Source organism: Elephantulus edwardii, unplaced genomic scaffold, assembly GCF_000299155.1.
Source record: "Elephantulus edwardii isolate Elephantulus edwardi_28Jun2011 unplaced genomic scaffold, EleEdw1.0 scaffold00007, whole genome shotgun sequence".
Classification (NCBI taxonomy): domain Eukaryota; kingdom Metazoa; phylum Chordata; class Mammalia; order Macroscelidea; family Macroscelididae; genus Elephantulus; species Elephantulus edwardii.
Genome location: NW_006399757.1, coordinates 29,990,772 through 30,015,368, shown reverse-complemented (window position 1 = coordinate 30,015,368; position 24,597 = coordinate 29,990,772). Strand labels below are relative to the sequence as shown.

At 41.0% G+C, this 24,597-nt stretch overlaps 1 protein-coding gene across 2 annotated transcripts in view; it reads left to right on the top strand.

Moving 5' to 3' along the window:
- PRKG1 (protein kinase, cGMP-dependent, type I) overlaps positions 1–24,597 on the top strand; it is a 1,522,098-nt gene that overhangs the window by 112,642 nt on the left and 1,384,859 nt on the right. Inside the window, exon 1 of one of the 2 annotated variants that reach the window (XM_006880306.1) lies at positions 4,049–4,440. The exons of the other annotated variant lie outside the window; for it this stretch is intronic. Coding sequence (XP_006880368.1) covers positions 4,130–4,440 — 311 coding nt within the window. The 5' untranslated portion in view covers positions 4,049–4,129. Of the gene's footprint in view, positions 1–4,048; positions 4,441–24,597 lie in introns of those variants that run through there. 2 annotated transcript variants of the gene reach the window in all.

Genomic DNA, 24,597 nt, shown 5'->3' with positions numbered 1-24,597 from the left:
GCTGTTGAAAAAAGCAAGCAGATTGTAGGTTGACTGTGAAATTCTAGGGTGAGAACCTCAGTTCCATCAAAATTGCACTTCTCTGTAAGCATCCAATGTCAAAGGTTCCTGGCCAGGTGGAAGTGCGTGAGAACTTGACCCTACTATTCCATACCACCGTACTCTACTTTATTCCATTTGGGGTCTGTAGTAGCTACTTCCTGATGAATAAAAAGTAGCCTTGAGGTTGTAAGATTACTATGGGATACATAATAAGGATTTTATGGAAGTTCTTTTGGTTGTTGAAGTGTAATTTGGAGACTTCATTTTATTATGTAAAATGATTTCTAGCACGGACTAGTGCAGTGGTGAAGATGTTATAATGCAATATTGGAATCCCTCAAAATTCTGAAGTGGACATTCATTCTCTTAAGTTTTAAACTACCAGTTCAGAATAATATTGAAAAACTTAGTTAAAATATATTATTTTGACTTTCAGGATGAAAAAATAAAAGACTAGAATTCCATATATAAAGTTGTTAAAAAAATAAATTATTCCTTCCATAACTATTTATCACTGAGTATATTCTAGACCTCATTATTAGGTGCTGTCGAGTTGAGTATGACTCACAGTGACCCTATCAACAATAGAGCCTTGTCCTATCCTTTGCCACCTTTTAAAATGTAAATAGTTTTAATAGTCTTATGTATTATTATCGTAGTGTTTATGGTTGTTATTATAGCTTCCCAATACTTAATATTTAGTTCATTGTGGAAACCATATTTTGTCATCACAAGAATTCCACAGAAAATGAAAATATAATGTGTGTATGTAATGTGTGCCCGATATATATGTGTGCGGATATGCTAGTTAGAATATTCAAAAGCTGCACAATTCTGTTTTTAAATCCCTTCTGTTCAAAATACTTGAGTATTTTTGGTTAAAGTGGTTCTTTTTAGATTTTGGGAAAAATATTTTCGTTTCTTTCCATTTCTTTTGTATATGGAAGCAGACTGTGTATAAATTAGAAAAAATTTTCCCAGAGCTGCTCAGAGACATTAAGAATCAGGTTTTTATTGAGTCAATTTCCATTTACAGTGACTCTATGTGAAAGTAGAACCTGGCTCCATTGCACTTTCAGTGGCTCAGTTTTTGGGAGTGGTTGGGCAGGTTTTATTACCCTAAGTATCTTGGAGTGGATTTGAACTTTCATCCATTTAACTATACCATCCACGGACTCCACTAAGAGAGGATACTAAATGAAGCATAACAAAAAACAGACCCAATGTTGTGACAAAGCCCACTGCGATGGAGAGCCACCCTCCATCTTCCTTTCTAAGACTGTAAGTCTCAGTGGGAACACATTGCCTCATCTTTCACCCTTCAGAGTAGCTTGTGGGGTTGAGCTGGAGATCTTTTGATCAGCAGCCCAGCACTGAACCTTCTTCTTGTTGTCAGGGGCCATCTCGTTGACGACTTACAGTGTGCCCTTATGAACTAGATCTACCTTGTGCTATCCTCATTATCTTTGATAGACTCCAGCCCCTTGTTACCATCCTGTGTCAGTCCATCTTTTTGAGGGCCACCTCCATTATTTAAGCCTCAAATAAAACTTAAAACCCAAAGCTTGCTTCTGGTGTTAGGTGAGTTGGAACCCACTGATAGTTGACCCTCCAGTGGCTTTTCAGAGGCAGTAAATTGCACAGGAGGAGGATGCCTGTTTCCCATGTGGAGCAGAGATGGATTAGAACTTTGGCAGCACAGTCACTTTCGACTAAGCCACTAGGGTTCCCTTCACTTGCTTTGCAGTTGTCAGACGATATGCCCTAAGTATTACTTCCTGATACAGTTTTAGACTACTCTTTTAACCCCATGGATTCCCTATGAAGACAAGTTTCTTTTTTTAAAACATTTTCCCTGTGGAATTAAAGAGTTCACCTACACTGAATGATAACTGGACTTTCTACCTGAGAGTAGGACATTTAGAAACCAAGTTCTTTCAGATCACAGTTAGTTGTACAAAGTCACAGTAACTTATGCTTGACTTTTAATGAAAGTAATTATAATTTGGTGTTCAGTGTTTCTTAGTTATTAATCTTTCATTAATTATGAATTAAAATGCTTGGATAACTATTTACTATATATATTCTGAAATAAATGCACTTCTTACAATATCCATATTGGATTATTTGCGTTAAAGTTACATTTGGGCTCCAGTGGCTTAAGGGATAAAGATGCTGCACTATCAACTCAAAGGCACAAAGGTCAAATCCACCAGCTGCTCCATGGAAGATGTGTGATTCCCTCCTGGGTGATTTACAGTCTCTGAAAACCTGCCAAAAGGCCAGCTATATGTCAGTTCAACCCACTGGACATACCAACAATACAGAGAGTAGGCTGTGTGGAAGAATGTTTAGATTGTATATTCTTTGCCATTTACACCTTTAAATGCAAACGAACCATTTTAAAAGAAACACAATTTGTGAAGATCATTTGAGGATAGTTTCTTTCCTTTTCCCTCCTTTTTTATTTAGGCTCAGATAGAAATAGTGATATATTCAAAAGCAAAAGTAAGCATCTTTTGGGAGACTGATACTTGTGTTCAGATTCCAGTGGAAAGGCTAAATTGCAGTTCAATTTTAACCTCCTTCCCCTCCCTTTTATTTTAGTGTGAAGGAATGGCAAAATAAAGCATTGAAGATTGTAACACTGAGTGTTCCAAGAACAGTAATTAGGGAGCTGTTAAAGGATCTTAAAAGTGGATGAGTTGGAGATTTAGGTAAATATTAGGAATTTAGGTAAGGATTAGGGACATATTAGGAGATTTTTAACATGGCTTCCCGTGGGAACATTCCTCTTGGACACTTAATTGTCCTCATGTCAGGAAATACTGAGCAGAGATGAGGGAGTTGTTGGACTGGGATAGGGATAATTTGTACTCCCTTCTCCTTTTCCTCCTTCTCAGAGTTTGCATCAATTTCTCCTTTGCTATAAAGTGGAAAGGTCCCCTTCTAACAGCTTGTCAGAGAAGGATACCGTTCAATTTCAGGATGGGCTTTTTGGAGTTCAGGAATGATCTTTTCTCAAACTCAGCGGCGACATCCATCAATCAGTCTCACACACACACTAGCTCAAGTGAGAGGGATAATGGGAAAGCTGAGCGGCCTCCGAGGACCCTTTTGGCCTTTGCCCTAGCACATTTCATTACTCTGAGTTTGGAAGGCTCATCAGGGGAGTAGCCGGCAGGAACTGGCAGAGCAGTCAAGGGAAGGAAACCAGGCGCCCCCATTCCCACCAGTCCCCCAAAGGCACCTGAAGGCACCGGGAATCCCTGCTAGGCACTCTTCACTCGCTCTCCTCTGCACAGAGTCAAGTTTCTTTTGCGCTAGCCACCTGTGTGAGGCGCTCTCCGTGGGAAGAAGCGGCGTGGGAGCAGCGAGTGCTCAGCCACACAGTTTCGGAGCCTTTTACCGAGACACTGGCAGTCACCATACCTCCAGGACTCAGAGCTCTCAGGATGCAGGGTCCGCGGTCCCCTCCATGGCAGAGCGCAGTGCCCTCCAACCTGGCAAGCTCTGGAGCTGGCTGACGCCTCCTCAATTGGCTTGGGGTCCTCCCTGTCCTCGCTCCCCGCCGCCTCCCCATCTGCAAACAGTGCGCCTGCCCCGCTCGCCTTGCACGGTCTCCCCCCTCCAGCGCGCCCCAGAGGTTTATCAGGCTCCCGCACGCACCGCCTGCTTCCTCAGGCTCGGCGCGAGTGACCCACACGCACCCGCAGCCGCCGCAGGGCCCCCCACTCAACTCCCCATCGCTCGCCTCCCCGCGCCCGCGCCTCCGGATTCTTCTCGCAGGCGGCGCGGCGCCCACCGCGGTTCAGGTTTAAGCCCGCCTTGGACCTGCTGTTTTGCTCATCGGCGCACTCAGCTCCCCGGTAAACCCAGAGAAGTGGAATCTGCACACTGAAAAACTCTCCGTGGCTGGGGCCGGTGGACTGGGCATGCTCAGAAGCCAGGGTTGGCTTTGGTCTCAAGTAGGAAGCTTTTGCACTCGGGAGGCAGCGGCGACTTTGGGGAAAGTTGAGCAGAGAAAGGAAGAAGCCCCAAGACGCGGCGCAGCAGCGGGAAGGAGCCCCCGGCAGCCCGGAGGAGCATGGGCACCCTGCGGGATTTACAATACGCGCTCCAGGAGAAGATTGAGGAGCTGAGGCAGCGGGATGCTCTCATTGACGAGCTGGAGCTGGAGTTGGATCAGAAGGACGAACTGATCCAGAAGCTGCAGAACGAGCTGGACAAGTACCGCTCGGTGATACGGCCGGCCACCCAGCAGGCGCAGAAGCAGAGCGCGAACACCTTGCAGGGAGAGCCGCGCACCAAGAGGCAGGCGATCTCGGCTGAGCCCACCGCCTTCGACATCCAGGATCTCAGCCATGTGACCCTGCCCTTCTACCCCAAGAGCCCACAGTAAGCAGGGGTTTTGCTCCGGGTCCCCATGGCACCCCTTCGGTGGGGAGCTGCAGGTCTCTGTATTGTCTGTTGGCCCTCGCCCCTCCACTTGCCATGTCTGTCCTCCTCATCCTCAGAAATGTTTCCTTTTAACTGGCGCTCCTTGTGGGCTCTGCACGTTTCTCAGACCCAGGCTCACTGCACATTCGTTCCTTTCGTGTCTTTGTCAGATCTCAAGGTATTTTAATATATATATATATATATATATATCCATGTGCATTCATGTATGCCACCAGTGTCTATAGAGTTTAAACGCGCCCTAGGTGTGTGTCTGTCCATCTCTCTCGCTCTGTGTGTGTATGTGTGCGTGTGTCTGAACACACACACACACACACACACACACACACACACACACACACGGATGAAAAAGCCCCATCTCCCAAATGCCCTGGCAGACCTGTCCATCTGGAAAATCCTAAATGCAGGCTCATCAGACTTGAAATGAAATGCGTCTGATATCAGCCCTTACTTTCTATGCTTTTGTGGCTCTCTGATTTCTCTACATGCTGGTGATTCATGCTGGCAGCCTTCAAACCTGATGTTCTGTCATCATCAAAGTGTAAAAAATAAGCAAATAGGCATATGAAAGGGAAGAGTTTTGATTTCCTGAATTGGATGACATTTACAATCCAGAAATGGAAGGCTCGTCTGTTGATTTTTTTTTAAAAAAAATCTGAGCAAGAATATTGCTTGTTTTCCTTAAGGAATTTGCATAATATTACTAGTGGGACATTTGGCTCCATCTTAAGAGGGTGGCATGGTTTGCAGAGTCAAGTATAGGTAAGTATACTTTACTAAAAATGTAAACCCACTGTTTGCCTCAGTCTGGCTTCTAAATGCAGCCGTTCTGGTATTGCTCTAGCATTTTTGAGAACTGGAGAGATCTAATGTCAGTAAGCTTCGTAACTTGGATGGGAAAATTGAATGAAACTTGTTATACAACATTGAACTTGGAGTGCATATGAGGAGTAGCACAGCAGGAGCCTGAGGTTAAGGTATAATGAGGGAACAGACCCAAATGAATGGTATTTTTAATTAACAGATAATGGCACAACTGAGAAAAAGAGAGGGATTTTGCTGCTGTATTCCTAACTACCTCCCATTGGCTGGATGACACATGTTACATAATAATATCCGGTCCCTTGTGACTCTTAAGAAATACAAGAAATTAATGAAAGGATGGAGGAGTAAATATTTGTTTAGGCCTCATTTGTTTATAGAACTTTTGATGGGGCATCATACACTTGAAAACTTAAGAGTCGTACCTACGTATGTGTAATGGTTCCCATGGAACTCCTCTTGCAGCTCTACTTTAGGAAGTTTTTATTGTTCCAGTGATCATTTGGGGGGCAGAGAATAATGGTGAGGTTCTGACCTGGGCAAATTGCCTTAACAGTTCAGTAAACTTAGTTCTACCTTAAAAATCTTAGTAATCTGAATCCACTTTAACTTTCTCTGAGAAATTAATTTGTAGTCCTGACATGCTTACCTATTTTAACTAACAAGGTACATGGACATCTCTCCTGGGCTAAGTTTTGCATAATGAAAAAATAACACAAAGAAAAATAACACAAAGACTGCTTCTTCATCTCTAAGCATACCATAGGATCTTACTTTAAAATCTGCAGGGTTTTGGACAACATCTAATTTTATGGAGATATACATATATTCACACACATATGTGCACCTATATTTATATATGATAGTTTAATAGGTTCTTATAATGATACGTGATTAAGCCAGCTAATAATACCAAACATTCCATTGTAGAAAATTAAGGGAATCTAGGCAGTAGGAAATGAATATAGCAAGTTTTAGAAACTTGACATGTAGAACAGCTAGATATAAAAAGAAAATAATATCCACACTGGAAAAGAAAATTAAGGTGTCAAGTAATTTACAACATTATGGTACACTAAACACGTACTCTCTTAACACTGCTGTACTTTCTGATATTTATTTCATAATGCTTATTTTGAAGAAGTCAGCTATTAAGATACCACTGTGTTGGCTCTTGGTAATTCAGAAGGATTATGTTGCAGAAAATCATAGAGTATCTTCCAAGCTTAAGTAATTTTGGAAAAACATCTGTTCTTTTTTTCACACTTACATGAAGCAAACTAGAATAAAATAGACTTAAGTGGTAGAGTGTACCTTTCTTTGGGGAAAGAGAAGTATATTGTGTGTAAAACTATCGAGCTCATGCCATTTGAAGAGTTGCATGGTATTTTCCCACAAAAAACCAAGACCACTTGCCAAACTGGAGACCCGTTTGCATCTTAATATTTCACACTGGCATATATTTCAGTTTCATAGACATACTGGCAACAAGTGTTTGTTTTCATATTTCATCTTTAATGAAACTTAAATTGGTTTACCTTTCTTAAATAGTATTAATTAAAATTCCAATCAAAATAAAACTGTCTAAAAAGTAGTCTACAATTGATTTCAAGTTCACGTTCAGGTTAATACTCTATTCTCTTTCCACTAAATCTAAATAATTGTCCAGAAAATGTGCTGCTTAATATCTAATGCATGTAAGTATGTTTGTCAAATGTCTCCTGACTGGGATTACCTTTAGAGGGTTACAATAAATGTGCAGTCTTTTAATGACATTTAGCCACCATAAATTAGTACAAATATAATTGAACTTGTTAAAATATCTTTTTCTTTTATTATTATTATTATTATTTTATTTTTTTTTTTAATTTTAGATTCCCCACTAAGCCAGGAACTAGAGTTAAAGCTTTGCCAGGTTGCAGCATAGAGCCAGGTTCTTTTGCAGAACCTGTGAGGCAGGGTCAATGTTTTGGTTTGTCTCTTTTGTAATTTGTTATGAGAAGAGCATTTTAGCCCCTCTTATCTTATGAATAGGGGACTCCAATGATTCAGAGGAAGTTTCATTGCTGAGCCAAAGGTGGTGCCTCTCTGGCAATTCCAGTTCCCCAGTAGCTCTGTGGGAGAAGGATCCGCGGTCTTCTCCCATGTGGCTTTACAGCCTCCCAAAAACCTACTGAAAGATCCATTCCCACATACACAGGTTCCCACTTGTTGGCAGGGAGTTTGAGTCTTGAGTTTTATGTTATGAATGTGAAACAAAGACCTGATGATAGCAGATTGGCAGTTTGTGTTTTCCTGTTACCAAATCATTGGGCAGTCTCCTTCCTTGCAATTAACTGCTTCTGCAAACCCATTGGAGAGTCAGCTCTGGGTCAGTTCCAATTTAATAATACATAACAACCACCATCAAATGACTGAGAATATAATGCTAGTAGGCTATATGGTTTGAAGTAAGTTGATCAACTAAGTAAACTATGGAGCATGAGACAAAAACCAGACAAAGCCCTTCTGTTGTATGAATTCAGGTAACCTATTGGTTGTGCATGTAGAATGGTTCTTATGGGCCATGCTAAGTCCATTTATTTCAAATAATCTTACTATTAAAAATTGCCTTCAGTATTGACAACAGTATTTCTTCTCTGGCATTTTCGTCAAACCTCTTTGTTGTAAGCTGTCGAGTTGGAACCAATCCATAATAGCTGACCCTTCAGCATGTTTTCAGAGGCTGTTAATTTCAGGGGAGAAGATTGCTCCTCCTTCTTCCGCTGAAAGATTTACTGGTGAATTCAGACTGTGTGCCTGTGGGATTCCAGGGCAGCGTCTTACCATTAGGTCACCAGAGCCCTCTAACCTCTTTACATATTCTAAACAAATCCTTTCCCTTTTACTGTCTGGGCGTTCCATTACATTTCAGCCAGACTTACAGACTTGAGGTGTGCCTGAGGCATAGTCCTTCGGGGGATTATCTGGTAGTTTGAATCCACCAATATCAGCAAGAGAAGATGGATGTTTTCCTTTTATAGGATTTAAAGCCTCAGAATCCCAGTGGAAAGTCAGCTATGAGTAGTTTTGACTTGGTTTGGACTGAATAGCATTGAGTGTGTGAGAGAAAGATATAAACAGGTTTCCATCAAAATAGTGTCTAATTAATAGTGTCTATTTTTGTGTGTTGGTTTGTTGGAGGTTTTTTAATAATTTTTATGGTTTATTTAGCACAAATAAATTGTGTAAACGAGCTTTCTATGTCTTTTCTTTGCTGCACAGTCTGGCACTGGGATGGGTGACTCTAATTGTCACCTGGGCTGCTCTTTGCATGATGGCTTTGCAGTTCTTGGAGGAAACATTGTACATAGTCTCAGGACAGTGAGATTTGTTGAACATCAGCAGCACTGCCAGCTCCTTGGCATTGTGGGCTAGGAACTTGCAGAAGCCCCTGGGCAACATGTGCTTCGTCTTCTTGTTGCTCCTGTAACTAATGTTGGGCCTCGAGATCTGGCCCTTATGTCTTCTCTGAACCCTGTCATCTGTCCCTCTGAGCTTGTGACAGTTAAGCTTAATCTTGGCATAACAATCTGTATGGTGCCAAATGAACTTCTTGGTCCTCCTTTCGATGGACTTTGGCTTCACTGGGGCTCAGAAGGCAGCCTTTATGACAGCAGGCGATGACTACCATCTCCATAGACAGTACTGAAGGAGAGAAAACAGTGTCTGCTTTGATAAGTTGTTGTTTTTCACCCCAGAAGAAGTGGAATTTCAGAGAATGATGACACGGTCAACTTTTTTTGATTGTGAAGTACATAGATGAGCTGCAGATGAACGAAATGTATTTTATTTTAAACTTATTGTTATGTGCCGTCGAGTCACTTGTGATTCATAGTGATCCTATGGACAAGAGCCCTAAACCCTCTCTATCCTGTCCCAACCTCACCGTCTCTGACACACCTATCCCGTTACTCTAATCACTGAATCTATCCATCTCATCAAGGGCTTCCTCTCTTGCAGTGTCCCTCCACTCTCCCAAACATGATGGCCCTCTCCAAAGAATGGTCCCTCCTTGCAACATGCGCCAACTATGTCAGATGAAGCTTCAGAATCCTTGCCTCCAAGGAGCAGCCCGGTTTCACCCTCTCCAAGAACAAACTTGTTTGTTCTCCTAGCAGTCCATGACATAATCAACACTCTTTTCCAGCACCACAGCTCGAAGGCATCAGTTATTTTTCTGCCATCCCTAGTCACTGTCCAGCTCTCCGACACATAGCACACAATTGTGAAGACTGTAGGCCAGATCAGGCACATCTTAGTCACCATCTTGACATTGTTGCTCCTCTGGAGAGGTCCCTGACAGCTGATTTTCCCAATGCAATTAGTTTCTTGATTTTCTGGCTGCTGGTACCAAGAGTATGGACTATGGAGCCAAGCAAGCTAAAACTGTTAATCATCTCAATCTCTTCACCATTAATACTGATGCTGCCAATTCTTTGTTTTCTTTATGTTGAGCTTCAATCCATACTGAAGGCTGCAATCCTTGACCTTCTACAGCAAGCACCTCAGGTCCTCAGTTTCAGTAAGCAGGGTTGTGTCATTTGCATAACACAGATTGTTGATGAATAAAAAATCAAGATATTTATTTTTAAAAGATAATGAATAAAACCTTCATCCTAATACACCTCAATAGAAATAGAATCTCTTAAATTCTGTGGAAAATTGAGGAAATTTTAGATTTCTAGTGTAAATTTTGTTTTTGTTTGTTGTGTTCATCTGACAGACCCATAGCTGACCCTCCAGCAGGGTAAATATACAAGACATAAATATGAAAAGACAGTTATATTCACAGGTAATAATTTCGGGGTATAGCTCAGGGTGCAGAACATTTGACTACAAAATGCAAAACAGATCGGAATTTTCTCCTATCCTAGTCCATCCTCATAATCTCTAATATACTTGAGCCTGTTATTCCACTATCTTGTCTCTTTCTCTGACCTTTTCTAGTATGATATCTTTTCCCAATGAGTAGTCCCTCCTGAATGTGAGACCAAGTTTCACTGTCTTTGTCTCAAGGAGCACCTTGGTTGTACTTCCTCCAAGACAGACTTGTTTGTTCCTTTAGCAGTCCATGGGTTGGATATTCAGTACTTCTTTTTTTTTTTTGAGGTAGCAACTAACATTTTTTCTTTTTAATTAGTTTTAATGAAAGTTTGCAGAGACTTTGGATTTCCACTCATTCAATGTTGTACTTTTCTCCCTGTCTATCCCCTCCCTTTCTTTCTATCTTTTCTTTGAAAAGTAAAAGGAAAAGTCTTTCATTGTTATACAATCCCTCCCTCCAACTCCACTCCAGTACGCAGCCTTCACTCTGGACTCTTGTCATGACAATACAACCTAATCATATATCCCTTTTAAATAGTTCTTTCCCTCATCTGTTTCAATGCAGTATACATAATTACTCTTAACCAATACCATAATTCAAAGACATTGATTCTTCTATCATCCTTAGTCATGGCACAACTCTCGGATGCAAAGGTAACAATTGAAAATACCATGGCTTACATCAGGAATACGTTAGTCTTTAAACTGACATCCTTGTTCTTTAGCACCTTGGAGAGGTTCTTGACAAGAGGCTTTCTGATTGCAATATTCCAGTTGATTTCTCGATTGTTGTTTTCATGAGTGCTTATTGTGGATCCCAATAAAATTAAATAATTAATAATTAAAAAAAGGTAGTAATTAAACTCCTGATGTGCCGCTTAAGTCAGTTCTGTACTTTTTGTGGGATGTCTGCCTTGAAGACACTCTCCTGATGTGGTGGAGATGAGTGATACATAATTTCAGATATCCAGGCGTTAACAAGGGTATGATATTATTGCACACATAAATGTTCTAGAAAGTAGAGTAAGATAAATCAGAGGAGAATATATAGGACAGCTGGCAAAAAAAAATTTAACCCATTTAATTTACATTATCAGACTCTTGGGGAAGTAATTGGAGGATGAAGAGCTTTAGTGGCATTGTTGGTAGGGCGTTCACTGCTAGTGAAAAGATTTGTAGTTCAAACCCACCAGCCCCTCAGAGAAATATGAAGGTGCTTCTGCCCATAGACTCACAGTCGCAGCAACTCTGTTGGGGCGATCTGTGCTATCCTGCAAGCCCATCATCAGTTGGAATCACCTGGATAGAGAACAGAGGGTTTGAATTTTTAGAGATTTAAAGGAAGGCATGATAGAGAAAACTTGTTAATATTTTAGTGGACAGGGCATCAAAGGAATGTACAAGGTACATTTGGAGAATGGCAACTTGAAGTGATGATGAAGTCCCTGGACGGTGCAAACACTTAACACATTCAACTGCAATGTTAGACGTTTGAGTCCAGAGGTACCGTGGGGAATAAAAATTGGCTGTTGACTTCTAAAAAGGCATCCACTGAAAATCCCATGGTGCAGAGTTTTGCTGTGACACTCCTGGGATTATCATGAGTAAGCATTGACTCTTAACTGCTTTTATTTACCTTTTCACTTTAAAAAATATTTTATGGTGTTTTAAGTGAAAATTTACACAGCAAATTAAGTTCTTATGGACTCTAGTGGCCTATTGGGTAGTAAGTTGTGCTCTCAACTCAAAAGTGAGTGCTTTGAATCCACCAGTTGCTCTTCAGGAGAGGTAAGGGCATTCTCTTCCCATGTAATTTACTGTCTCTGAAAATCCACTAGAGGATCAACTGTGAGTTAGTTCAGACTTGTGGCCAGTAACTGCAACAGTAACATCCAGAAGTTCCAGACATGAATTGTTATGTGACATTGTAACCATTGGGTGTAACAGGTCCCAGAAATGTGTCCATACTCTCACCACTTCCATCCCACCCACTATCCCTGTTCCCTCCTATCTTGACTTTTTTGTAAATATTGATAATAGGATATGTGATTGATTTCATAATCGGTTTTAGTGGATCTACTGAAATATGGTAGCAGTAACTAAGGATAAGGAAGTTAAAAGGAAAAAAAAAAACCCTGAGAATATTCATTTTTATAATGTAACAGAGAACACATTCCAGTTTGTTGTTATGGGCTGTCCAAACAGAACAGACTCATAGCTGAATTTCCAGTGAGTTTCCAGAGGCTGTAAATCACATCGGAGGAGATTACCTGTTCTCCTCCTATGGTGCAGGTGATGGATTAGAACTGCTAGGATTAGAAGTGCAACTCTTTAGCCACTAGACCATCAGAGCTGCCTCTTCATTTTCTTAGAGTAAAACCAAAACCAAAACAAAATAACAAAACACCCCAAACCAAACTTTTTTTTTAAAGCAGAGGAATGATTACTGCTCATGAATAAAGCTCTGAATATTAGAGTGCTGGGTTTATCTTGTATTTATTGTCCACATGGTCCTGAGAGCTCTGAGAACTATCTCAACAACAAGTAACAAATGATGATAATGCTTAAAGAAACAGTTCTGCTCTTTAACCAAGTTCCTTGTTTCCATACATTTCAAAATGTTTACAGTAAAAATAGTCTCATTCTATGCCACACACAAGCTTTGCAAATTCCTCACATGCCTTAGCAAACTGGACAGAGATGAGAATTGAATCTGAAGTTGGTTTTTTAAAATCTCTGTTTCCTGTTTTTGTGGAGAATTTCAATTTGAACCTATTCTTATTCTTATAATAGTTTCCAATTTAAGTGTGATGGTTAATTTGACATTACAGTTTATGCAATAAAATTGAAGCCAAAGAAGCTTTTCTAAAAATGTTATCAGACCAGCTTGCTAAAACCCTATTAGGGTGTTTTAAAGCACAGTCAAGTTGTGTGCCCCCGAAACGAGATTTATAATGAAAATACTGACAGATTCTGAAATAGAGTGGCTCTCGAGATTGACTAAGAATATAAATGACCAGCTCCTTTGCTGTTCTTGGCTGTGTGGCCAAGAGTCTACTTCTTGTGATCATACCAAAGAGTTGGGTTTGGCTTTCAAATTGGAAAGGTTAGATGTAGGCTGGTGACGTTTCTTTTGTTGCTGTTTGCAGGTTACAAGGCATATGGACATTTTTTTCCCCCTGTCTGCCTAGCAAAGGAGGGTCTCCATGGTATCCTAGCAACCAAATTGGAACACCAGGCTGTTGCTCTTTCTGCCATCCCTATCATAGATGCTGCTGACCGTCCCAGGAAACTGGGTGCACTCACTGGCATCCCAAACCCTCTGACTTGAACCTCCCAAGCTCAGAGAATGCAAGACAATGCAATAAATAAGCATATGCCAAAATCAGCATTTACCAGTACACTCAGCAGCTTATTATGCAATCACATTGGTGGCATTTGAATCCTAATCTGAATTGTTGAGCTGGTGTCATTCACCACCCTTTCCCCAACAACCAGTCCCTACTTCCTCACACCCAGCATTCTGATAACACTTCCACTGTCCTCTCAACATCTACTGCAAAGATCACATTAAATATTCCTTTTTCAGAGAAGTTAAGTGTGTGCAGCCTGTTTTAATTCTCTTAAGTTTGATTTTGTTTTTAAGAGCTGAGGAATGCTCGCCCTCCAGAAACTATCCCATAAATATAAACAGCCACACACAGACTCCTCTCCATAGCACAGATGTTTAGCGAAAGGTGGGACTAATAGTACACTTTCAAATGTGTCTTGTTTCTCAGTGGATTTTATAATCATAGTTATTAATATGAAAAGCAGAGAGTAGAGTGCGAAGGAGTTATGTGGGCCATGAGGACAGGAGAGGGTAAAACAAGAGCAGCATTGTTAAAATTGTACTGTATTTGCAAACCAGTTGGAAAGGAGTGGTGGGCTGTTGGGCAAGTAATTAGACAGTGGCTGTGGAATAGGGTTTGCAAGTGAGAGAAAAGTTAGTATGTCAAGACAGCTGTGGAAAGAAACCCAAATTGGAAAACGTTTAAGCTTTGCTTCCTTTGGGGAGCCATACTAGAATTGCAGCAGAAAAGCATTAAGAAGTTTTCCGGTGACCAGTGCTTGTTCTGAATATATGGCATTGTTCCTTTCAAACACCTCTTAATCGGACATCAGTGAAAGCGTGGTGCCTTTTGTGCAGTCCGCAGGCCAGAGGAAAGGAAGCAGGAGCACACGACACAGTGCGGTGCTGGTTCTGAATTGAATGGTGAGAATGGCTTGCTTATCATAATGGCTAGCATTTATTCAGTGCTTACTCCGTGTTGGGCACTGTTCTGAGTGCTACACATAGATTATCTCTTTTAATACTCCCAGCAACCAGGAGTATTCTAGATTATGCCTATTTCATTGCACCAGGACCCTTTTGACCAGTGATTGTTTTGAATATATTGAGTCGTTCCTTTGAAACATCTCTTAATCGCACATCAGCAAAGACTGATGAACTGTAGTTCAGAGAGGCTAAGCAGCTTGGTCAAGCTCACACATTTAATGGGTGCGCACCCTGAATTTGGTCTCCAGAGCCTGTGCTACTAGCCACTAGGCTCTCCTGCCTCCCAAAGAGGTATGAAGGGTTAGGCAATTGCAGGAAGGCTTCATGAGTAAACATAGGGACAGGCCATGCTCAGGGGAGTGTATACCCACTAGTAATGGAATAGGAAACTGAAGTACTTTGGGAGAAGTGGAAGAAAGAAACTAGAATAGTGATTCTCAGACTCTGCTGCATGTTCCAGTCACCTGCGGGGCTTAAAAAAATCCCTCAAAACAAAAACAACACCTTAAAGAAACTGCACTGCTATCCCAAAGGGATGAGGTTCAAATCCAGCAGGTCTTTCACAGGAGAAAGACGTGAAGTCTTTTCCTGTGCAATTAAACTGCCTCTGAACACCCATTGGGAGTTCAGCTATAGGTTGGTTGCTACTCGATGGTATATGGTGATGACAACAACGACAGCGCCCAGATTTGACTCCAAACCAATTAGAATATTTGAGGTGGCTATCAGGCCTCCACATTTGTAAGCTATCCCAGGTAACTCAGTTGTGTAGTAGACGGTACAGCTTTTCATGTTGGAAGTGAAGACACCTTGCAGCACTTACTGGTCTCCATCCAAGTCTTCAGTGTGGATTACAGTCAACATCAAGAAAACAAAAGTTCTCACAGATGCATCAGTAGGGAACATCATGATAGATGGAAAAATGTTGACACTTCTAGTAACTTCCTCTTACTTGGATTTGCAAAGAACACCCTGGGATCTGCAGTTAAAATAACAAAAAATTCAAAGGGTGTGCTGCATTGAGGAAATCTGCTGTCAGAGATCTCAAAGATGCCAAACAGCAAGAATGTTAAAGTGGAAGGTGCACTCCAAGTTGTTTCCTGTGCATCTGAAAGTTGGACGGTGAATAAGGAAGACCAAAGGATAATCAAGGACTGCCAACAGAACAAACCTGTTTTGGAGGAAGTGCGACCAGCGTGTATGTTGGCAGGAGCCACCAGCATTGGAAAATGATGTCTTCTTGCTGGGAGAAGTAAATGATCAGTGAAAAAGAGGAAGCCTCTCAGTGAGGTAGATTCACATAGAGACTGCAGTAGTGGGTTTGAGTGTGTAAGAGATGATGAGAGCGACTCAGGGCGAGTTTTTGATCTGTTGTTTATTGGGTTGCTCTGATCCCAGATGAGATGAATTGACACAATAACGGGCAGTGGGGGTAGGTGTGTCAGGTCAGTGACACTGGCTTGGGATAGGGCAGGGTTTAGACCTATTGTGCGTAGGGTCTCTGTGAGTCACAGGCGACTTGAGGGTGCATAACTACAACATCCATAATTGAATAAAACACGTTCATAATTGACTTGATGACACCTAACAACAAAAACAACAACAAAATAAGATAAGGTGTGTGTGTGTGTGTGTGTGTGTGTGTGTGTGTGTGTATGTGTAAAAGAGAAAGAGAGGGTGAGAAGTATTAGAAGATACATCTTGTGTCTAAAGAGTTGGATGCCTTTATTCAGCCAGTGGTAAGGGTTGTGCTGCCAACACAAAGACAGGTGTAGTTCGAATCTACCAGTTGTTCTGAGGGAGGGAGAAGGATGGGCATTCTCCTGTGTAGTTTACAGTCATGGAAAACCTGCTGGAGGATCAGCTATGAGTTGGTTCTGGTTCGATGGCACATAACGATGTAATAACATTGACTAAAACTAGTAAACACTGAGCCCTGCACATGCAGCAGTAGATTTTTCTTTTGCCAAATTATAGATGTACAGTAGGTAGTAATCTCTCCTAATATGCAATCATTGCCCTGTCTTCCCCATTGGTTTTCAATCCTGTTGTCATGTAGAAAAATATGAGGAGTTTTAATGTGTATTACCCTGGAGCTCCACTTCCAGAGTTCTGATTGAATTGTCCTGGTGTGTATTTGAGCTTTAGGTATATATTTTTAAGCTTCTAAGGTAATTGTATTGTGTTTTTAGGTCTGAGAAGCTTTGAGATGCCCATTTGATTTTGAATTTCTATGTTGGGGAGACACCTCCTCTGAGCCCTTTTGATCAGCCTGGAACCCCTGCTTGCAGCACATTCTGACCTCTTCCGGTTCTCCAGTCCTCATCTGCTGCACATTTGGGGGAGCAGGGGCTCAAAAGTAGCAGCAGCTCCATTCAGTGACTGAACATGCTTCTCTTTTCCTGCCAGCCACGAGCCCTGGCCACTGTTCAAATATGACACACTTCGGGATCAGTCGTCACCCAAAGTTTGTTTTCCATTCTCATTGGGGGCTGCTGCCTCCTTCTCCAGGGCAGCTGTTTCCCTGGGGCCTGGAGACATCTAGGAAACTGCAAGTGGATTCAGGTGGAACAATGAGGAGCTCTCACTGGAAGAGCAGTACTGGGCTTGTAGTGCCTTTCCTTCTGGTATGTGATGTCTCTGCAGCCAGCTCCAGTTTTTTTCCTACAGATATTTTATCCTTTTAAGGCAAACAGCCTGAGCTGAGACTGAGGAGTACTTTCCAAGGAGGCTTTAGAGAAAGCAGAGCGAGCCCATCAATCTCTCAGCCCCTCTTGTGGATGATCTGGTTTTGAGTGAGCAGATCGAGGCATTATTGTCAGAGGAGAGGTCTGAGACAGCACCTGCAAAGAGAGAGCTTTATGTGTCCCTCAGGAAAGGTCCTGAAAGAGCTGGGAATTCTCAGTCCTCTCCTCCTGACCTCTCTGGTGCTGCTCATCTCTTCCCTGACCCCTCTCCCACTTAGACTGGTGTTAAAAAGCCTCACGATGTTCCTAATTGTTTCTGTTAGGAGCCTATTGTACGTGTTTAATTTAATCATTGCCTCCTCAGGTGAAGATCAGCCAATATAACATTTTAGATAAGCGATGAAAATAGCTTAATGTGTTTGCAAATATGTTTTTTTTTTTTCCTTTGAGAAAAATACTCTTTTTAGATTTGGAGCCAGGGAGGAGCCTTCTTGCCTCTTTCTCACCTTCTAAAATATGAAAATGTATTCAGCCGACAGAGAGCATGTTAGAGAGCTGCCCAGAGGATTGGGACATTAATTACACAGGGAGGTTAATCATAAAGAAAGTAAACACTTTCATTATGAAGCCTGTTTCACATTGTGCATTTGGTTGTTTGGTCTAAATGAGAGAGAGACGAAGAATGACGATAAAGAAACACGACCAGAGGCACGTGTTTGCGTCTTATGGTTTAGTAGTTAGAACTGAATGACAGGATTGTGATCACAGGGGCAGGAGTTGGTAATAGGATGTGGGAAAATTGCCTGCAACCTGGATGCAAAGCTGTGAAAGGATAGAAGTTCATACCAAAAAAGTGACAGTTTACTAGCAACATCAATTACTTTCATCTGCATCAAAATAAGAGAGTTCCCTAACTCTGATGGCCATTTGTAAGGATTTGTAATGCCATCCCAAAAGCGTGTGGTTTGAATCTGCCAGCTTCTCTTAAAGAGAAAGACTGCTAATTTCCTCCCATGTGATTTACAACATCATAACTAAAGAGTGATGGGTTCTGACTGTTTCTGACTGGACGGCATGTAACAACAATCCATAGATCCAGATCTGTTGTTCTTCCGGTCACTAATGGTGGTGAAGTTGTTAGGCAAGGTCAAGTTGAGTGCAATTGCTAGTGATCCTGTGAACAACCGATCTGAACACTGTCCAATCCTGTGCCATTCTCACGACCTCTGACACATTCATTCCCGTTGCTGCAGTCACTGGGTCAACCCACCTGCTTGAAGGTCTTCTTAGGTCTTCTCCTTCACCATCTCTCCCTCTTCCCAAGCAAGGGGTAAACTCTTCTAGCAACATTCCCAAGTATGTGAGACGAAGCTTCATCATCTTTGCTTTCAAGGAGCACTCTGGCTGCATCTTCTCCAATATTTATCCATTGGTTCTTTTGACAGCCCATGGGATATTCTGTTCTCTTCTCTAACACCACAGCTCAAAGGCATCATTTCTTCCATCACTCTTAGACATTGTACAGCTCCCAGATGCATAGCAAGTGACTGTGTAGATCACTGCTAGATGTAACAGTAACAATAGCAACGAAGATTATAAATGTAATGAAACTTTATGGTAATGATTTTGTGAAAGATATGAACACATTGTTGTTGTTGACTACCATCAAGCTGAGCATGACTCATAGCAACCCTATGAACAAAAGGCCTGAAGCCTTTCTATAACTATTGTAATTTATCAAAGGTCATAGAGTTTCCAGAGGCATGTTGTTTAGAAAGTAGATACCTCTCCTGCTTCCAAACCTGTCTTGAACAGGGAGTTCCTCCAAACACTGTCCAACATGGGTAACTGTTTTGACATTTGGCACCCCAATGGCACAAGGTTCAGCATCACAGCAACCCCAGTTTACCTCAGTACAGCATATTGACAGAAGAGTGCTGTACCACTTAGAAGAATGTTCCTCCAAAATAAAATTACAACTGACTTTTAAATACAAATGCCATCCCTGAGGTGTTGACTCTAAACATAAGGCTTAAAAAACAAACCAACCCAATATAGTATATTTTTATTATTATGTGCCATTAAGTTGCCTGTGACGCATAGTGACCCTTTGTACAGTAGCTCTGAACTCTTCCCTGTCCTAAGCCAGTCTCACTAATTCCAACACACCAACCCCCATTACCCAGCTATTGCATCAATCCATCTCATTGAGGCTCTTCCTCTCCTGCACTGTCCCTCTACCTTCACAGGCATGATGTCCCTCTCCAAAGACTGGTCCCTCCTTGCAGCATGCCCAGAGTATGCGAGATAGGGCTTTAGAATCATTGCCTCCAAGGATTCCAAGCAGCCTGGTTTTACCCTCTGCAGGATGTCCTCTTAATAGTCTACAGTATATTCAATACTCTTCTCCAGCACCGCAACTCAAAGACAACAATTCTCCTTCTATCATCCCGAGTCATTGTCCAGCACTCTGATGTACAGCACACAATTGCAAAAACCATGGCCTGGATCAGGTGCACCTTGGTCTCCAGACTGACATCATTGCTCTTCAGTACTCTGGAGATGTCCCTGACAGCAGACTTTCCCAATGCAATTTATCTTTTGATTTCCTGGCGGCTGGAAACAACCAAGAGTGTTGATTGTGGAGCCAAGCAAACTAAAACTGTTGACAATCTCAGTCTCTTCACTGTGATGCTGCTAATTGGCCCAGTAGGGAGAACTTTTGTTTTCTTGATGTTGAACTTCAATCCATATTGAAGGCTGCAGTACAGCAAAATATCTCTGCTGCTTTCTGAAACAATTGTGTTATGGTAATATCAAGCTTTCATCAGATGTGGGCCAAAGGATAATGAGACAATATGAGGACAAAGCACCTTCTTTTCTAGATCTCCTGTAGATCAGATTAATGATCCCCCTCTATCAATAACTTACGATTTTGTCAATGGCTCTAGGCCTAGACTGAGAAGGGGGAGAAGTATTATCATGACAAAGAAAAATGGGATTTTCCATTTTGCCTCTCTCTAATTATTGTTACTGACGGGCTATACAATGAGTTGGCCATTCCCTTCTGATATGCAGGTGGGTGGTCACCATGCTGGACAAGGAAGCAATGCTCCACCCGTCCATCACCGTAAGACATACTTTACTTAAATTACTGGTGACTGAGGAACACATTTTGTATTATGGCCAGACAGAGAGAAGATGGACTTGCATTAAACTTGTATTAGCTCGACAGGGTGTCGCCATAGTCTTTACAGAGGAATATTAAGCATTTGAAAAGTGACAGTTACCATTTAGCTAAGCCTGTGATGGCAGCTCATTATGTCAGTGGGAGGAGAGAAGTAGGAAAAAATAAGAGAAAAATGCAGTGTAATAAACTGCAGCATGTAGAGTGCATGCAGTACCGAGCAGGGGACTTAATGTGAATCCTGGTCATCAGTCGGGGTTACTCGCTAGCCCCTTATCTTGGAAATATCTGAGAATATGGAAACTTAGAAAAGCAAAGTCAAAGATAATTGGATTAGGAAAAAATAGTTTTAAAAACAATAATATATTTTAAGGGGAGCTATGGTGGCCTAGTGGCAAGAAGCTGTGCTGCAGTGCTGAAGGCACATCATTCAAGACCACCAGCTGCTCCCTGGGAGAAAGTTGGACAGACTCCCATGTGATTTACTGTCTGAAAACAGTAAACAGAGTCAGCCATGGGTTGGTTCCAACTTGACGGTAGACAACAACAACAACAACGACACCACCACCACTATATTTTAAGTTTGAGAAAATGGATATATACTTATTAGAACTTTCTCTGTGCTGATTTCTTAGAGGATTAAAAAAAAAAAGACCCACAGTATGTAGTAAGTTCACAATGAATTGTAAAATGTTTCTAGTCATTACTTAATACTTTGCTTTATAAACATGTCATGTTGATCTTTTCCATATATTTTTGTGAGCCAAACTTCTTGTTATAGGTCTGAAAAACTTTAAAATATTGTGAAAGAAATGAAAAAAAAATGTTTTATAATAGATGTGGCTTTGATAAAATAATGATAATTTTGATTTTTAAAAAAATGCTTGAGACCTTTTAAAGAGGTTTTATCTGTTCAGTGTTAAATGATATTAAAAATAATAGTCTGTTCTTTTGATTACCTTAAAGTTGGATTAGGTTATGCTATTTGGATGGCAAACACACCTTGACCTAAAAAAACCCCCCCAAATTATAAAAGTTATAATAATTATAATTTGTTGGATTCTACCTTCTAGGTGTTTTCATAGTATGTATGATGCCTACTTTCTCTTGTTGGAAAAAAGAAACAAGAACAAAATAATTCCTTATTCACATAGCCTTGAATAGTAAAAAAAGTACATACTACTTTGAAACAATTCTTATTTTAAGTAACAGAGATAATATGGTAACACATATATTGTGACCAGATAAATTTCTGTTCACTTCATGAAGCCCGTTTCTTTAAAGTGTTTGTAGCTTCTCCATGCCTCCAGCAATAGTCTTTTTATTGTTTTAATACATTAACATGTTAATCCCTCCTATATTTTACTTTTTATAGGGCAAAAAGTTTATTTTGATTGAAAGTTGCTGAAGTGGACAGCCCAAGACCTCTTAAATAATATTTATTAAAGTAAAACTGTCTAGATATGGATCATTCCAATATTTAGAATAAGTACATATCTATGTTGTGTTCATATTTATAAGTAATTATCAGAAATTAATTTAGAAAAATCTGATATTGAGGGAATATCCTTTTATTTTGATTGAAAGCTGTACACCGTCTAGAACATAAACAAGTTTATTTTTAGTAATTCAGAGTTGTACTGCTGTCGTCTCAGAAATGGAAATAACCAAAGAGACAATAAGAGGAGTGAAGGGCGTGTATGCTAATTGCCTCCCAAATCAACTGCCTCCTTTGCCTCAAGACTTGAAGGAATGGCTAGTACTCAGTTACCGTTACTAAACATTTGATCAAAGATTGGTGGAAGAATGCTGATCAAAAAGGGAAAACTACAAAGCAGATTTTTTTTTTTTTAAATCTTGTAGAGTTGAGTTTTCTGGAGCCATGGCCTGAAAGGGTTGCCCTGAGATAAACCCAAAGTGAAAATATCCCTGAAGTCTCTTAAAACCAAACAAACATTGGGCTTAACTAGTAAAAAATGTCTGCCTTGAACATTGTGTTCTTTCCACATTGATGTGAGTGGATTCAACATGGCAAAAGCAACTGGAAAGATTACGTGGGAAGCAAAGTGAACAGTGAGTCTGTGGAAATGAGAGAATGACTGAAAGGGAGAGTAAGGAAGACTGCACAGCGCAGTGATTAGCATCGCCGGATAGTATGTGGAAAAAATGTGAAATTGATATATGTTCTGCTGTCTACATTTGCAACACAACAAGCCCCCAAATAAACTAAATTATGTATATAAACAAGAATCAATATAGAAGGATTTTAGTGAAGAAACTAGGGTGAATAATGTTCAATACGTCATGAGATCCTGCATCCTAAATGATGAAAGGAAAATGTTCCTCACCACAGGGGAAGGACTGGGCTTCCTCGGCCTGTTCTCTTCTGGGTTTGGGTTTGCTCTGGATAGCACCACTGGAGTTCTGCGCCATCGAAGCCATCAATCACCAGGGAGCGGTCCTCTGTCTTCCAGATTCCTGATGGTGCTGTCACTGTGATGGATGGAAAAGGACTCAAGTTTACATTTATTTGTCTTGCCAAGAGTGGGCTTCTCCGCTAGGTGCATTTCAGGGTTATTAAATCATATCTAAAGGTGCAGCCTTAGTATTGAGTTTTTAAAACACTTGGGAATTTTTCTTTTTCTCTTTTTTGACTCCCATGGATTTATTTCAGGCAACTCTGGTGGCCTAGTGGCAAGTGCTGTGCTGCAGTCTCAAAGACATGCGGTTCGAGGCCACCAGCTGCTCCATGGGAGAAATGAGCAGTCTCCTCCTGCAAAAGTGTCAGCTATGGGTTGGTTCTGATTCTACAGTACAGAACAACAACAACAACAACAACAACAGCAACAACAACATGGATTTACTTTAGAACAACTTCTTTTGGTTCAGTCAACTGTTTTTATTGTCATGAAAGGAAAGAATGCAAGATTAAAAACGTCTTATTCAGGGGAGCTCTGGTGGCCAGCACAAGAAGCTGCACTGCAATCCCAGAGGTACATGGTTTAACTCCACTAGATACTTGTTGGAGAAAGGGGGCTATCTCTTCCTGTGCCAGGCAGATCCAATTTGGCGGTACACACAAAAAATAATAAAATAAAATAAAAACAAAAAATCAAATTAGACTTGGATTCCTTTTTCAGTTTTTTTCTGAACATCAAAACCAATTTCTTCTTAACTTTCCAAAGTAACCACAGTAAATGCTAACTTTTTCATCTTGCTTTTATTGCTTAATTAATGATGGTGGTGATGATTGTAACTACTAAAAATGCCATGTTGGCTCTTCTTGTGCCATGTAGGTTGCTGTTGTTCACGGTCATCAAGTCCATTTTTGACTCATGGCATCCTTGTGTGGACTGCCCCGTAGGTTTTTGAAATTGATGAATTGACAGGTGACTGCAACGAGGGGCTCAAACATGGCAGGAATTGTCAGGAGGGTGCAGAACAGGGCAAGGGTCAGCTCTACTGTCCATAGGGTCCTAGTCAGCTTGATGGCACCTACCAACAACAACATGCTTTGTGAGAGCAGATTGCCAGGTGGCTTGCCTGTGAAACTCCTGGGTGACTTTGAACTACCAACCTCTCAGTTAGCAGCCAGGCTGAGCACTTAACATTGTTCTACCATACTCCTTCGTCATGTTCCATTTGTCATAACAATTTGAACACGTAGATGAGTTATCATTCCTCTATTTCTCAGAGGGGAAAAATGAGGCACAGAGAAGGTAAATAACTTTCCTGATTTAAAAAAAAATAATTACTAGGCTCAAGTACCCCAATGCAGATCTGTGTGGGGCCACAACCCAAGCTTACTCTCTCTCTATGCTATACTGCTTTCCAGCTTGTCCTAACAACTCATTTTTTTACCCCAGTTATTGTTTTTTCTTTCTCTGACACAGTTTGGTTCTTTTGTAGATAGCTTCTATAACTTCTCATATATTTCCATATCTGCCACAGCCACAACAGGTAGTTTCTCTTATAATAAGAAGTTGCTACTGCACATGTAGTCTCTTGATAGGTTTTCCTACAGCATTACTGCATTTCTGTCCTAATAAAATGACAATTAAATAAATTTGTCTTATGTAAACATGGGGTCATTATGAGTCACAGGAACCTGATAACACATAACAGCAACAATAACAAAACACATTTTGCTACATCAGACATAGGAAGCTTTGCACACCTTGTACTTAGATATATTATGTGGGTGCACGTACATGTAT